Source organism: Prinia subflava, chromosome 1 (assembly GCF_021018805.1).
Source record: "Prinia subflava isolate CZ2003 ecotype Zambia chromosome 1, Cam_Psub_1.2, whole genome shotgun sequence".
Lineage (NCBI taxonomy): Eukaryota > Metazoa > Chordata > Aves > Passeriformes > Cisticolidae > Prinia > Prinia subflava.
In genome coordinates, this window is record NC_086247.1 from 102,089,065 (window position 1) to 102,104,803 (window position 15,739).

The window sequence follows — 15,739 nt, forward strand, 5'->3', positions numbered from 1 at the left end:
CTTCTGTTTGTTAAAAAATAATTTTAAAAACGTGTGGTTTGGTAGCACTTGCAATGGCCAACACACATGGCCACATCTTTTTACTCTGGTCATCAGAAAGAATTCCTGTTTAAACACACAATCTCACAGGTAAGTTTCTCATGTTTCTTCCTTTGAGCAACCCCTCAATAACATTAAGCATAGAGAGCACAATACCCACTCCTACACATTCCCTCTATAAGACAAACTACAAAGTTGTGTCACAGTTCCTAACACATAATCAGCTTCAGCAGAAATAGACCTTTGTTTTGGTCCAACTTCTCTGTACAGAGAAGTACATCTATTTTTTTTTTCCATGTTTCGTTTAAAAATGGCTTTTTCTGCACATAGTAATGCCAAATGTTCTGTAACTATGTCTGAAATTTAAAAAAAATACACTATTACTCAATACTGTTAGGTCAGCAGAATTCAGCCATAAAAGAGGAAGCATTACAATTCTGTTTGCCATAGTTGGAAGTCAAGAAGTAATATAACCAGAATGGACTGAAACACCACTAAGTCTCATACTGTACCTACTAATAGTGCTCCTGGAAGTTCCTGGAAGAAGGGGCACAGGAGAAGGTCAAATCCATACTTAACAGGATCAACAAGTACTGTATTAAGCTGAACAAGGGCTGTCAAAGTCCACACAAAACATCAAGCAGTGGATTTCCACCCTGTGTACCATTAATCCCTGGAAAAACATAATTCACCTGAGCACTTTCTACCAACACCTATACGATGCTGATAAACCCATAGTGCAGGCCCTCCATGTCCTCACGCATTTCATGAGCTCTCTAAAGACAAGAGGTACGAACTGCAGAGGTTCTCAGGAACGGAGGACTTCTGATGAGTCACATCCAACACAGCTCTTATACCACCCTCATCACCAGAGGCCTTGTTTGAAAGAGGCATTGCAGAAGCCTTGTTTGAAGGGTGCATCCCAGCAGCGAGGGCCCCTCGTTATTATCCCTGTTCCTCTGCCACAGAGCTCAGCATCACACAGCTCCTGGCCATGGTCCCTATCACAGCTGCTGGGTGAAGCACTGCTCAGGACCCAGAGAGGCAAGTTCTGCACTTAGAGCAAGATGTGTTGCTCAAGCTAACCTGGAGGCGAGTGCGAGACAGGCAGCTATCCCTTGTCACCGCAGAAACTGCAGCTCAAGTGTTCATCACAGGCTACACACCTCCTATAACTGCCACAAGGCAAATGCAGGAATCAAAAAGGGAGAATGATCCTTCACTGAGAAGCAAATAACAGTTCTGTGGCATTTCCTAATAACTTTCTCTTTCTGACAAAACTGGTGACTTCTCAGCCAAGTTGAAAGCGATTCTTGTGCCAGACGAGCCCTGACTAACGGAAGTTCATTTGCCACTAGTAGATGTCCAAGGAGAGCAGTACAGCACAACACGAGTTTGAGAAATTATTAACACAATTAGAAGATGTCTAATGCAATTCACACAATTCCAAATTGACAATTATTCTATGTAGCAGTAATCTTCTTACAGAATTTGACTAGTCTAGATTTATAAAGGTTTGTAGCCAGGTCACCGCAGGAAGCATTCCTAATACAGAACAGCCAGAAGATGCTTTTGTGAGTACAGCCAGTTCTGGCTCCCTCAAATAAAAGTTCTGCAAGTCAAATTTGTGTTACACCAACCCTTTTGCAATACAGATCTAAGCCTAGCATGAGATTTATCACACGTTCTCATACCCGTAAATGCTGGTGCTTATAACATAACATGCTGACACAAATTTTGAGTATCAGTTCTTTTTGGGATAATTCACTCACATACACAATGTGACTGTACTCTCTGATGCACACATACTACTGAAACCTGGACTAGAGCAAGGGTTTGTAGCAACATCGACAGTTTCTGTGTAAAACCATTCCATGAAGGTACTGTCATCCTCCCAAAAGTGAAGTAAACTTTCCATTAGGCTTGTTTCTGAAGACCTATTAAGCAAAGGCAGTTTGTGCTCAAGGAAGATAAGGACACTTTCTGAAGGAACTGGTTTGGCTAGTCAGCTATCTTGCTGCTAAAGCTAGCATAACCCAGTGATTTCAGTGATACATGGATACCTAAATGCAAAAGTCAGCCCTGAGGACCATAATGGCATTGTGCGACACTCCCCAAAAGTCTCTCTTTATAAATTAACAAATAAATTACAACGGACTACTCTGATTGTAAAGTCTCCAGGGCATTGATCTTGATTTCCTATTTATCTGCAAATCTCTTAATATATTCTTGATGCAAGAAATAATGCATTTGTATTTAGTAGCACTTCAGCATCTAGTTTGCTCACCATACACAAATAATTTGCTGCGAGCCCAATCTCCTCAGTAAAATTCTGCACATAGTCACTACATTTTCCACATTGCCTGAATTAAGGAGACGACTGCTAGCATTTTACCTTCCCTTCACTGACCTTAATGATGGGTTTTGGGTTTTGTTCTTAAGCATTCACACACTGAGGCACTGGAGTAAAAGCAGCTCTACACTCAACACTATTTATTTATTTCTATTATCTCACCAAATTGGGCCGTATCAGTATCTAAGTTTCCATTTCTCTAACTGTATTTAGAGTGTAGTCCAATCAAGACTGCACATATTTATTTTAGTTTCCAAATCCAAAAATGTTTGGTCATTTACCAAGGAGAACAGAAAATAAGAGATGGTTGCATAGACAAGACCTCACATAATAAATATCTACACAAACAAACTAGCTCCTGTCCACATAGAAAATTCCACTTGTATCAGTGGTAATACAAACACGGGAATGAGAGAACAGTGTACCAGCTCTCCCGGGACTTTAACCTGAGTATGAGAAATCCTTCACCTGGTACCAGGTAGACAGAGAACACTGCTGATTCCTCAGCCCAGCTGTGGATGTGTGGGCAGCCCCCTGCTCCCGGGAGGCCCCCAAAGCAGGCACAACTCCAGGCTTCTCCTACCAGATCTCTGCTCCACAGAGCAGTGGCCAGGTTACACTGGAGTGCATCTAAAAAGGCACTGGATGCTTGCATGTAACTGGATCAAGCTCTGCACAATCTACAAAGACTTGTCTCTTGTACATATCTGTCACAAGTAAGTGTGGAATAATACACGTGTGTAGACATCATGCAGAAACTACAAGACAATGTAAAGTGCAGCAATACTCAACATAAGTACACACACAGCCCACACGTAAACATTGCAGAGGATATTAGATAAAGGTTTTTCACTTCACATGGACATGAATACTTCAATTCCCTTAAAGAACTTAGTCCTTTGTACAAGACTCCAGATGCAGAAAGTTACCACAGTCCACTCCAGCAGCTCCCGAGCTGCCCAGCACGCCTGCGTGCACACTCCTGACATGGAGCAGCACACTCCCATCCCACAATGGCTGCAGCTACAGATCAAAACTAGAGATATAAAACCAATACACAGCAACAAAAAGCAATTTGCTGAACCGTAGCGCTGTTGCTGAGCACTGGCACACAAAAAGGACATGGGTCAAACGCCAACTATCACAGGTATTTACCTCAGGTACCACCAAGCAGGCCTCCCAGGGTACCTCAGTGGAAATCCAGATTAGTTAATGTGGGTCACCATCAGAGCAGGTAGATAGAGATGGGTATTGATCCCTGTGATGAGAGTACTTCACTTTTGAGCAATGCTGTTCAGTTCTGGATCATGTTCAATTATGCTTTTCCTTTGTACCTTAATGACTACAGTGTTATAAAAAAACCAGTTTTCTCTCATCCATTTTCAAGAAAATTAATTCTACAATTTTGGGAGAAGACATAATTGTATTTAAATTTCCATTGAAACATTGTGTTGATTGGATCTTATAGGCTGATTCTGATGTTCTAACACCTTTTCTTTTTTTGAGACATCTCCTTTTGGTAATAGAACAAATCAGGCTGAAGCTGTAAGAAGCGTCATTTCATATGCGATTTGAACGTGCAGAAGTGTTGCATATATTTACGACAGCAAGTTTCCTTTCAGCATTTCTCTGAATTCTGATGCTAGGTCTCATCATTTGACCAAGGAGGCAGTCCCCAGCATACCCTGATCCTCTGCTACCTGCTGGACCTGTTGCTTCAAATCAATCTCTCACAATTCTCAGATGCTGCTTCATTTTGGGCCTCTGAGTAATTTTCTTGCTCATCTTCAAATGTGGGGAGAAACTAATGAAGTCAAATCAATTGATTAATGTTTTCTGAAGAAATCCTCCTGCCTTCACCTCTGCCAACTGAGCCTCCAGCTCTTACCAGAGGAACAGTTACTTGCTGACACATCCTGAGAATAACTTCTATTGGATTTATCACGTAGTTGTTGATTATGTAGTAATGCTCAAAAAACTGGCAACCTCCTAAGCTTATGAGACACATAATTAAACATTACAAACAAGGTATTTCTCCTCCCTCTTTACATATTATACATGGCATATCCACCTGAGACTGCATCTCAAAAGACAGGCAGAGCAGATGGGAGACACTTTACTTCTCATCAGCTTCAAAGGGTGAGGAAAAATAAATAAATAAAAAAGAAAACCGGGAAAGAAAAACTGCCCATGTTACATCAACAACAGGTATGAACTTGATTTCTGGAACAAGAGAATCTTTCCGCTTGTTAAAGGTTGTGCAACTAGTTCTTTTGGATGGGGTGTTCATCACTTTCAGGGCGGCTTTACAGTCCACAGTCACGAAAGACTCCAACTCAGTTGCTCTAAGCCGTGCAATCAGTCCTTCTAGAAAGTAATAGTTCCCTTCTCCCGCTTTTTCTTTTAAAAGAATGAAAGGAAAAAGAAGAAAAACCAAACCACCCAAATCTGCATTTTTTCCTCTGGCTGGCAGATTTCCAAGATAAAGAGGACTGCTCTCCGGCTGGAACAGCAGCCGGGGCCTGCTCTCCAAACTCACAAAAGAGAACACCACACACAGAGAAAAAGCGACGGGTCTGACCGGCCAGAAACGTCTTCTCACCCTCTGAGACAGCTTCTCCAATAGAGAAAGAAACCCCATTCACCCGCGGCAGCCCCACGCCCCGGCCCCACAGCCAGCCCCGCCGCGCTGTTCCCACGCACCGCCGGGACGGGCGGGCAGCGCCGGCAGGCTCGGGACGGGACGGCGGCTCCTTCGCGCCGGGTCGGACAGGGATAAATCGCTCCTCATTCTGGTCACTGGGGAACCAGAACCCACACGAAGTTTCCCTTCCTTTCAGTCACCCCTTCCCAGGTGTATACTTCTCTCCATTATTACTATGACTGTTTTTGAATAGGACAAGCAGAGGTGCCCGTGTCAGAGCGCCAGCGGGTTACGGGAGCGGTGCTTCCTCGGGAGCCCCGCGGCTTTTCCCGGCGGTGCAGGGGAGAAGGGAGCGGCTGTGCCGGGCTGAGCCGGGGAGCGCTCTCCGGGGAGCGACGGGGCAACGTGGGAAGGGGGGAAGAATGAAAAAGAAACGCTAAAGGAGAGAAGCACGACCGATGACATGTGCCAAGGCTTATTCCCTTTTATTTCCTCCACCCCCACAAAAGAAAATAAGCCAAGAATCAGGAAGTCAGGGCTGCGTGATCGCTGCTATAGGTTTGGTTTTCTCTCCGCTTCTCCTCTCTTTCTGTTTTTGGGGTGGTTTTTTTGTTTCGGATTGTCTTTTTCCTTTGGGAAATAAGTAGTTGGGGACCTTCCCTCATCCTCTCCCCACGGGAGGCCGCGGCACGCAGCCGCCAGCAGCCCCGGCTCCCTGGTCCCCCGGGACGCAGCCGGCAAAGAGCGGGGGACCCCCGCGCCCCTCCTACCTTTCTTTCCCTCCACGGCCAGGCAGAGAGCGAGGCGCCCCAGCAGCAGCACCAGGACAGCGGCGCCGCGGGGCCCGGCGGCAGCGAGGGGGCTGCGGCCGCCCATGCTGCGGGACCGCCGCTCCCTCGGCGGGGTGGCTGGGGGTCGGACGGGACGGGCGCACGGAGGGTTCCGGGAGCCGCTCCTGCTCTGCTCCGCTCTGCTCCTCTCCCGCGGCAGCGATCAGCTCCTCTCCGGCGCTCTGCCCTGCGCGGCTCCGAGCAGCATGCTGGAGGGCGGCCGTCGAGGTCTGCGCGCACACGTGCGTGCCCCGCTGCGGGCGGACTGCCGCCTTCCTCCTCCTCCTCCTCCTCCGCCTCCCACCTCTGCTCCTCCTGCTGCTGGCGGCGGGTGCACCAGGGCTTGCGGAGCGGCTGGAGCCGGCTGTGGGACGGGGTGCGCCCGGCTGCGCTCTCCACTCACTCGCGGAGCGCAGGGGCTCCCTCTGGGGACGCCAAGGAGGAGGAGGAGGACGGGGAGGGAGCAAGGAGGAGAGGGGAGGAGAAACCGGCAGCGCCTTCCCCGCCCAGGTGGAAAAGGGACGGGCTCCCCACCTGTCCCGGAATATAAGATGAGAGGAGGTGGGAGAGGGGACGAGATAGTTTAGCTGTTCCTTCTTGCTCAGAAGGGTGTGTATGTGTGGATTTTTCTACGTCCCGGCAGTTTCTGCCCAGTAGCTGCCAAAGGCATGAGCGTGCGCTTGCAGTGCTCCCAGAGAAAGCGGTGTGGCTCTAAGACAGCTTCTGCCTTCGCTGTGTCCCCGCCCGGGAGCGGTGTGGGGCAGAGGGTGACAGCAGTGCGGGTGTCCCGGGGCGGGTTGCAGCACAGGCGCTGTCCCGTTCCTCAGGGAGGGCTGTCCCATCGCAGCGCCAGAGAGAGGGCTGCGGGCGAGGGAGAACTGAGGCGTTTTACTGGCGAGCAGAAGAGCCTCTCCGGAGGTTCGGTCCGCTCCCCAGGGGCGCATCTCCGGGGCTCCGGCCTCGTTTCTGCCTCCCGAAATCAGCGGAGCCCACTCGGTCTCTGCGGATAGTCCTGCTCTCGTTCTGGTCATTTCACTCCCAGTACTTGTAAGGCCAAGTGTGTGCGTGGAATGGAACAGCGCAGTTTTAGTGCGTGTTTAGCACACGGATAACAGGGTCCATGTCTTGCCCGTACCGCCTCTGTTCCCCTGCCACCAGCACTCCACACAAGGAGAAAGCGCTCCTTGCTCCGCCTAGCAAGTTACTTAATAAAGGCAAAATAGCACAGGTGCTCCAAGTACATCCACAGACATTAAGCGAAAGAGTACCTGTATGGTGCTCCTTTCCCCAAAGAGGAAAACCCAAGCTATTCAGTAATCGTTAAAATATTTCTACGGTTTTTTAACAGGCAACTTTCTCTGGAGAGTGGGAGGAAGCACTGTCTTGTCACCCGGGTATGTAAATAGGATTTAGACGTGCCACTTGTCTGGGCTGGGGTTTCTCCGAGTAAATCATGATTCAACACTCAAACTTGCTGAACGCCGGTGGTAATATCTTCATAAAGCTCTTGCGAGGGCTTAGACTACACAGTCAATAGGATATGAAGACTTAAAACTGCTGTGATTAAGTGGGAACTCCAGAACTAAAGTCAATAATGACAGGAGGTTTGGGAAATTCCTTGCTAAATGTCCGTGTCCCTCACAGGGCATTGGAACACAATAGATTGCAAAATAGCCACTGAGTGTACCTTGACTTTTCTCTGTTATGCATGTTTCTCTGAGAGATGCATCACCCTTCACCTACCAGTCAAATTCCTCTGTAAAATCTTGTCTTTTCTGATAGTTTAACTAGCCACTGTCATAACTAGGCAAAGAAAACTACCCTCCGATTTACACATCCTAGCACAATGCCCCTTGCCTGACCACATGCCTTTAATCATTTATTAAGATGAGTTGCATTGTAAGATGTCATCTTTCACGTCCTGTTGCTGACACTGTGGCTCGATTATATTTTGTAAGTGATGTGAAAGATGTACTTTGAAGTAAACTCAGACAGTAATAATAATATCCAAGGAACTCTATTCATATGATTGGTTTCATGGCTATGACTGAGGGGAGAACCTGAGCTTACAATACAATATTAGTACAAATTTGCTTCAAAGGTTCTCACACAATACGACTTCATGAACACTATGTGTATGTGATTCATTTTCATTTATTTAGATGAATAGGAGAATCTTTAAAAATTTTAGAAAGAGAGACCTAGGAAAAAAGATCAGCTTTTAGAGATGGAAGATTTTCAGAGCACACCCTCAGCAAACACAAAACAACCAAGACATTAACTTCAAATCAGTTCTGTAGGTAAATAATAAATAAAATTGTGCCCCTAGACATGCACACTGGGTATCAAGTTACCACTGTAGAATGCAATAGGGTTTTTAAAATCTAGAAGAAGAAAAGATTAAAAGTGACAAATGAAAACCAAACTAAACTAAACATAGGTAAAAAAGGAAAACATTTTTGCATATGAATTCAGTGGAGAAACTGGTCTAAATCCTGTCTTAACATGCTGAAGAACAAATACTTGCTCTGCAGAATTTTTGTGATTCTACCTGCTATACTGAGAAGGGACATTTCATACTTGCTTCACTTCCCCATCACGTACTGCCCTTACATAAATGCACATAAATTCAAGTATTCAGTCCTAACTAAACAACTCCTTCATTGCCGACATGGTGAGCAAGTGGAGACTAGGCAAATGCCCCTTTAAATTTTTTTTCCCACACTGCAGATATCCACTACAGGAGACTCTCAGCTGCTGCTGGCAGTGCAGTACTGCTGAAGGAGCTGCACAGCAAGCTGCCGTAAACTCCATCCTCCCACCTTTGTGAGCACAAATATGTTACTTTTGTGGCACTGTGCTCTGCTTGCCAAGGTCATGAGACACGTAAAGGAACTCTAAGACTGAAGTTTGAGAAGCTTACCACAGGCAGGAATTTCAGGCCTTTTTTACACAACTGAGCAATTTCTGAAATGGTTTGAATTCAAACATGACATTTTCCCTAAACAGCTGGTCATATACTTAGTGACTGCCTTTGGTATAACTCCTTTGAAGCGAATGTGAATTTTACCAACGGCATGCAATATTCATGTTGCAAAATTTTATTACTGGCTGCATGTGTGCATGGATCAAAGGTCATGGAAAAAAGACCAACCTTTTGATCACCAATTTTCAAATTGATAGTTCATAGTGAAAATATTAAATGCAACATCTCTCTTTAGTTTTCTTTTGATTTGCTTGCTTTATGGTATATATATATATATATTTATATATCTTGTCTTCTATATATTAAGCATAAACATGATGACCTATAAAGTGAAGATCATGTAATCTGGTAGTTCTTCCACATGAAGATACTTCTGGATTGCAAAATTTGACTGCAGTTGCTCACCACCACTTGCCTGCACCACTGAGCTGGTTACTTTGTCACACACACATGGGGAGAGGTAAGAGGATGTATAACTTATTTCCCTATCAGTGGAAAAACCAGGATTAATTCTCCTATCTCTTCCACATCCCCTCAAAACAGAATGGAGTTCCAAAATCCTCTCAAGAGTAAAAAATTCCCTGCTGCTGGATCCTTTCCTTACATGAAAAAAAAAAATAAAAATAAAGTGTTGCTTTTCATTATCCACCAAGAGAGCATCAGCATTTGCCCCTCAAAAAAAAAAATTAATCAGCAACCATTCCTCAGTGGCTATGCTACTCTTCTTTGCAAGCTGTGAAAGTGATTTTAGAGGGCAGGCCTTTTACAGGAGGAGAAGAAATGAAATAGAGATGAATTAGTGGAGTTTTACAATCTGGTTTGCTCAGATTTTGCATGGTGTTTGAGATTGTCAACATTGTATTTTGTATTCTATGACTCCTCACTCAGGTTTTAAAGCAAGGGCTGAGATAAAATTCATGGAGCTTTATGGCACTTTGCATGTTGAAAATTGCACACACATTAACAAATTTATCTTTGCAAATCTCCTGTAAAGCAGGTTAGTAGCTCTCATTTCCATTTTATAGATGTAAAATAATTTGCCTTGGGCGGAGCATTAGTGGCAGAGCTGGGGTTATCACTCGAGCTCTATTTAAACCGTAGATCATGCTACTTCTAGAGAGTGTCCCTGATGAAAATGGATGCATTTTTACAGATTAACTTTCTCTCTTCACTTAACAGTGTTTACAGAATCACAGAATATGCTGAGTTGGAAGGAACTAATCAAGATCATCGAGTCCAAGTCCTGCCTTTCACAGGACCCCCCAAGAGTCACACCATGTGCCTGAGAAGTGTCAAACACTTTTTGAACTCTGTTAGGCTTGATGCCATGACCATTTCCCTGGGGAGTCTGTTCCAATGCCCAACCACCCTCTGGGGGAAGAACTTTTTCCCGATATCCATCCCAAACCTCCCCTGACACAGCTCTAAGCCAGTCCTTCAAGTCCTGTCACTGGTCATCACAGAGAAGAGATCAGTGTCTGCCCTTCTTCTTCTGTTCATGAGGAAGTTTTATCCCCTCAGGCTGAACAGACCAAATGACCTCAGCCACTCCTCATACAGCTTCCCCTCAAGGTCTTTTACCATCTTTGTTGTCCCCTTTGGATTCTCTCTAGTATCTTTGTATCTTTCTTAAATTGTGGCACCCAAAAGTGCCTCGTGCACTAGAGGTGAGGTGGTCCCAGTGCAGAATGGACAATCCCCTCCCTTGCCCAGCTGTGGTGCTGTACCCGGTGCCCCCCAGGACACACTTGGCTCTCCTGGCTGCCAGGGCACTGCTGATCCACATTCAGTTTGCCATCAGCCAGGACCCCCAGATGCCTTTCCAATGGCACTGCCTTTCAGCATCTCATTCACCAACCTGTCCATACATTCCAGGGTGCCTAATCCCAGGGGCAGAATTCAGCTGTTTGTTTGTTTGTATAACACCACTTAAAAGGGACAACACCAACAAACACATGACTGTTGAAATTAAACCTTAATTATAATAAATTCCACCGTCAGTATTTCAACACATGGCCAAGGTGTTATCTCAGGAGGGTTCCTACATGGCCTTTTTTCTTTTTTTTATATCCGTGTAAGATTTATCTATCATCTCAGTTGCCAAGTTCACTGTGGCATTTTTCAGTGAAATTCTCTTAAATCAGGAACAAACTTTTAAAATTATTTAAACTCTGTTAGGGATTCACAGCGCTAGCTTATACATTAATGAATGTAGGAAACAAAAAAAAAATCAGTTTAAAAATAAAAGCTGTGTGGCTGTAGTGCTTTTTAGCACACAAAGATTTACTGCATCCATTGCATGGGAGAAAGTGTGAGCCATCTATTTTCTGAATTATGGCTTCTCTTTGAAAAGACACCCAATTTTTGTCCAGTATAAAGCAGGGGAAAGAAATTTGCTTTTGTGCATTTTGATTAAAATCTAAAGTAATTACAAGAGGAAAAAAAGGTATGGCAAATTCTTTCAGTATTGGAGATAAATACAGCAATTGATAAGATAAACTGAACAGGGTTATCAGGGTCTCATAGGAATAGCTACACTGTATTGACAAAAGTGTTCAGATTTACACACTGTATAGTTGTTCTCTCGCAAAATCTCTGCTGAACTCCTGGGGAATGTGGCACCTCCATTGCCATCTAGAAGATAGTTTCAAGGGGTAGAATGCACTTCCTGCTTGAAAGTAATTTTGTTGTTTGTAACTTCACATAGAGACTATTGTGGTTTTTCACAAACTTTAACAAGTACCAATACCAGGCATTTCTTTCCTGAGTAAGTTTTACAGTCCGTGAGGGTGAGGATATAAGGACTGACACTATGATGGAATGAGGTATATTATATACAAAATCTTTGTTACTAAACAGTACAAGTTTCCTACATAAGAACAAGCTCCTGCCTTATTTCTGTACTTTGTTGAGGTGACTTACACCCTGACAGTTGTATGGTACACATATTCCTTCATTCAACCAGAAATCATATAACTCTGTATGACTGCAGCAAGTACAGTCTGAGCATGCTGCCAATTAATGACATGTCAGTGGAGGCAGAGTGAACACAGAATCACAGAATGGGGCAGATTGGAAGGGACCACAGTAGGTCACTTTGTCCAGCCACTCTGCTCAAGCAGGGTCATCTAGAGCAAATGACACAGTATCGCATCTACATTGTTCTTGAATATTTCCTGTGAGAGAGACTCCACAGCCTCTCTGGGCAGTGTATTGTGGCCAATCTGGTCATCTGCACAGTAAAGAAGTTCTTCCTCATATGTATATGGAGTTTCCTGTGCATCAGTTTCTGCCTGTTGCTTCTTGTCCTATTGCTCAGCACCACTGAGAAAAGCCTGGATTCATCCATTTGACATCCCCCCTTCAGACACATACATGCATTCATATGGTCCCCTCTCATGGACATGGCTCATGGACAGCTTGTTGTCCATTGGGATCCCCAGGGCCTTCTCCATAGAGCTCCTTTCCAGAAGGTCACCCCCCAGCCTGTGCTGGTGCATGGTGACACTGTCAGAGCACACTGTATGGTTATTCAGGGTGGGTGGGAGGCAATGCCAGGTGTCTGATTATGAACACTGAAACTGCTAATTGCATTACTCTCACTGTCTGTTCTGCACTTTATGCCCTTGCTCACCTAATTCCTGACCCACTGCATGGCCTGTCACATCCCATGTATGTTCACAGTGACAAAGAGATGGGGACAACAAGGCACAAGCCCATGCCATGAACTTTGACCCAGGAAAAGTGCCATGAAGCCAAGCTCAGGTGTGGTGGTTGGTTTGGGTTGGCTGTGTTTATTCTGCACCTTCCCTTCCCTTCCCTTCCCTTCCCTTCCCTTCCCTTCCCTTCCCTTCCCTTCCCTTCCCTTCCCTTCCCTTCCCTTCCCTTCCCTTCCCTTCCCTTCCCTTCCCTTCCCTTCCCTTCCCTTCCCTTCCCTTCCCTTCCCTTCCCTTCCCTTCCCTTCCCTTCCCTTCCCTTCCCTTCCCTTCCCTTCCCTTCCCTTCCCTTCCCTTCCCTTCCCTTCCCTTCCCTTCCCTTCCCTTCCTTTCCCTTCCCTCTCCCCAGCTCTCACACCAAGTTCAAATACTGCAAGTGGTTGCTCAAAATACTGTCTCCTTAGGTGTTTGTAGTGCTGAGAAATCTATGGCACAGGGAGAGTGAGGAAAGACAGGGAGAGTGAGGAAAGCTGGTGGCTCTGAGTAAACACACAAAGCATATGAGTTAGATCAAAGGTATGGCTAATGGGGATTTCTTCAGATTCAGTCATCTCCTGCCATTTTCATCCAAAGTGGATACAGATAGGAATGATAAGATGTTGCAACACTGTGATTCTTCTGAAAAACTACAGCAACCAGTCTTTATATAGGCTAGCAAATAGACTTTTCTACATTAATTCCTATATGTTACTCAAATTAAAAAAAAACTACACAGAGGCTGACTGTGCAAGTAACTGTACAGGGCCATTCTCCAGCATGAAATGAATTGTCGCAGAGTAGAGTGTATCCATAAAAATGTTAAAGTCTCTCAGCCCACAGACTGATGTGTTTGCATTCAGAACTACCCACAAGGAGCACTCCTTTGCCCTCTGCTGTGTCTCAAATTGTATGTGGAAGAGTATCAGCCAGTCCAGCCTGGGACTGTTTGTGTAAATGAATAATGCAGATGATCTAGCACAATGTGCAGGGAACACTCCCTGCACAATTGACCAACATGAACACGGTTATAGCTATTGCCCAATATTTTGAAGTCAGCAGTTCTGTTCCTTACTTATCTCAGTGCACACAGATTCAACAATGAAAGTATCTGAGTAGGTAAATTTTCCTTTCTCACTCAAAGAAAAAAAAAAAAAAAAAAAAAAAAAGAGAGAGATGAGTAAGGAACAGTTCTTTTCTTCCAGCCCTGTTAGTAAGTACCCTTATGTTTACAGACATTTGCTTGCTTCTTCCTTCTCTGTGATCCCAGAGATATGCCACTGAACTCATTGTCTAACATATTTTCCACAGGAAAACAAAGCCCAGTAGCAAAGCTGTTACTGAAGAGAAGGGCAAAAGCATTTTTCTGTCATGTGCTTTGAGGTTTTTGTCCCCCAAGGGTTTTAACCACAGAGTAGATGATCATTTGTATTTAAAGCAAAACAAGTCATAATGCTTTATAAAAATTCTATCATGTTTTATTCAGCACTGCATAGCTAAATAATAAAGACATATGTGGCAAAGTCTGATCAATTCAATATGATTAATGTAACCTAAATCCCAGAAAAACAAATCCCATAGGACATGGACAGGTAACCAGCTGACTTTTTTGCTTTGTCACACCTTTAACTTTCAAAATCTTTCTCAGGTAAAAGTTTTCTGCAGCATGTTAGAGACCATCAACAAACGTGACTGAGCAGAAGAGCATGTTCTGGAAATCAGAGATGTCACAAAGTGCCTGACTTTCCAGCAATGGCAATTCTTTTCTAATGAGGAGGAGCCAATGTAAATGTCCTTAAGGAAGGCGTTAAGGCAGTTTAGCCAACATTGCAAGGTACAATATTGAAGACTGAAATTTGGGTAAGTGACTAGGTGTTAGAGAATTGGATTTGTGAAGTGAAACAGCTGCAACATAAGCCCTGTCATCGTCACTGCATGTATTTCTGGGCATTTTAGTTCAGACTGCCTCTGGTGATCCTGTGGACTGAATCCACTACTCATTGGGGTATACTATGAATATGCCCCTGGAGCACACCTTTCAGCTTAGCTCTTTCTTGGAAGAAACACAGGTTTTACACCAAAGCCCATGGCATGAGGAGGATCAGCCTCAGAAGCCCACTCCTGATCCATACCAAAATGCTTTTACAAATGCTTGCCACAATCCGCAGTTTCTAGAAAAAAAGAGAAATAATAAAATATTTTAGTTCCTACAGAAGTATGAATTTTAATCTTTAGAAGGCAAGACAAGACCTAGAACTTCAGTCTTTGAGATTTTGAAACTGGGCTGACCCCAAACCCAGACATAAACAGACCCAATCTTTCACGGGTTGACTAAAAAAACCACTTGATATGAAAATGGCAATGGGATGAGAATGCCAAGCACTTCCCATTACCAAGTGATACTCAAGTAAACAATGTACACAAAATCTGTAATGAAAAGAACAGACTAAAAGCAGCCAGGCCTTCAGGGAGCCATTGCAGTGGTACACATCAGCAGGCAGGCAGTGTGGGAACCAGGGCTGGCCACTGCATCCACAGAAATCAGGTGCTGCAACTCAATTAGGACAAAGTTAGTTAGTCCACAAACCAGGTAATCAAGAGCTGATGTCACATTTTAGGTGCTGTCCAAACATGGCTACAGAAAGGGGTTGTGAGGGGCCTCCTGAATGCTCTGAGCTTTTTCTTCCTTCCTATTTATAGCATGGTCCCCAAAACACCTCAGGATATCTATTTGATCTCATCTCTCTGGTATTTACTTCTTGAACTCCCTACAGCTTTGCTGGCAATACTCCCTTTCTCTTCAGACAGGTGAGCAATTCTTCGGGCATTTCAGTAAACCCTCCAGAGGTAATTAAGATATAGCTGTCTCTGTAGCTTCCTCTTCACCAAACTCAGTCAGTCCTTAAAATCCTCACGTGACTTGACAGCGAGAGGATGTGAACCTCTAATCAATTCTGTGTGCACACTCCCACCTCCATCAGACCCCCAGCTACCAGTGTGTGATATCCTGCCCTGCTGGCAAGAGCACAATATCCTGGTGTAATAGAAAGCATACCATAAAAGAGCCCAGGGATTTATGAGGATAAAGAGACTTGCCTCCTGCCAATATTTTTCTGAAATTGGTCAGATTGGATAGGTTACTTCACATTCTCCATCATCCCGTCTACATAAGCAGCTCTCCAAACTTAAAAGTTC

The 15,739-nt window shown here is 44.6% G+C and overlaps 1 protein-coding gene and 1 long non-coding RNA gene across 3 annotated transcripts in view; one reads left to right on the top strand and one right to left on the bottom strand.

The window, feature by feature from the left end:
* EGFR (epidermal growth factor receptor) overlaps positions 1-6,281 on the bottom strand; it is a 160,936-nt gene extending 154,655 nt beyond the window's left edge. Inside the window, exon 1 of one of the 2 annotated variants that reach the window (XM_063405734.1) lies at positions 5,807-6,281. In XM_063405734.1, the coding sequence (XP_063261804.1) occupies positions 5,807-5,912 (106 nt within the window). In that variant the 5' untranslated portion in view covers positions 5,913-6,281. The remainder of the gene's footprint in view (positions 1-5,806) is intronic. The other variant, XM_063405724.1, reaches the window with a different exon arrangement.
* LOC134554801 (uncharacterized) lies at positions 3,832-12,289 on the top strand. The gene is made up of 4 exons (XR_010081314.1): positions 3,832-5,594; positions 7,215-7,260; positions 9,160-9,312; positions 10,032-12,289. It is a non-coding gene; the product is annotated as an uncharacterized LOC134554801 (long non-coding RNA).
* The last annotated feature ends 3,450 nt before the right edge of the window (positions 12,290-15,739 follow it).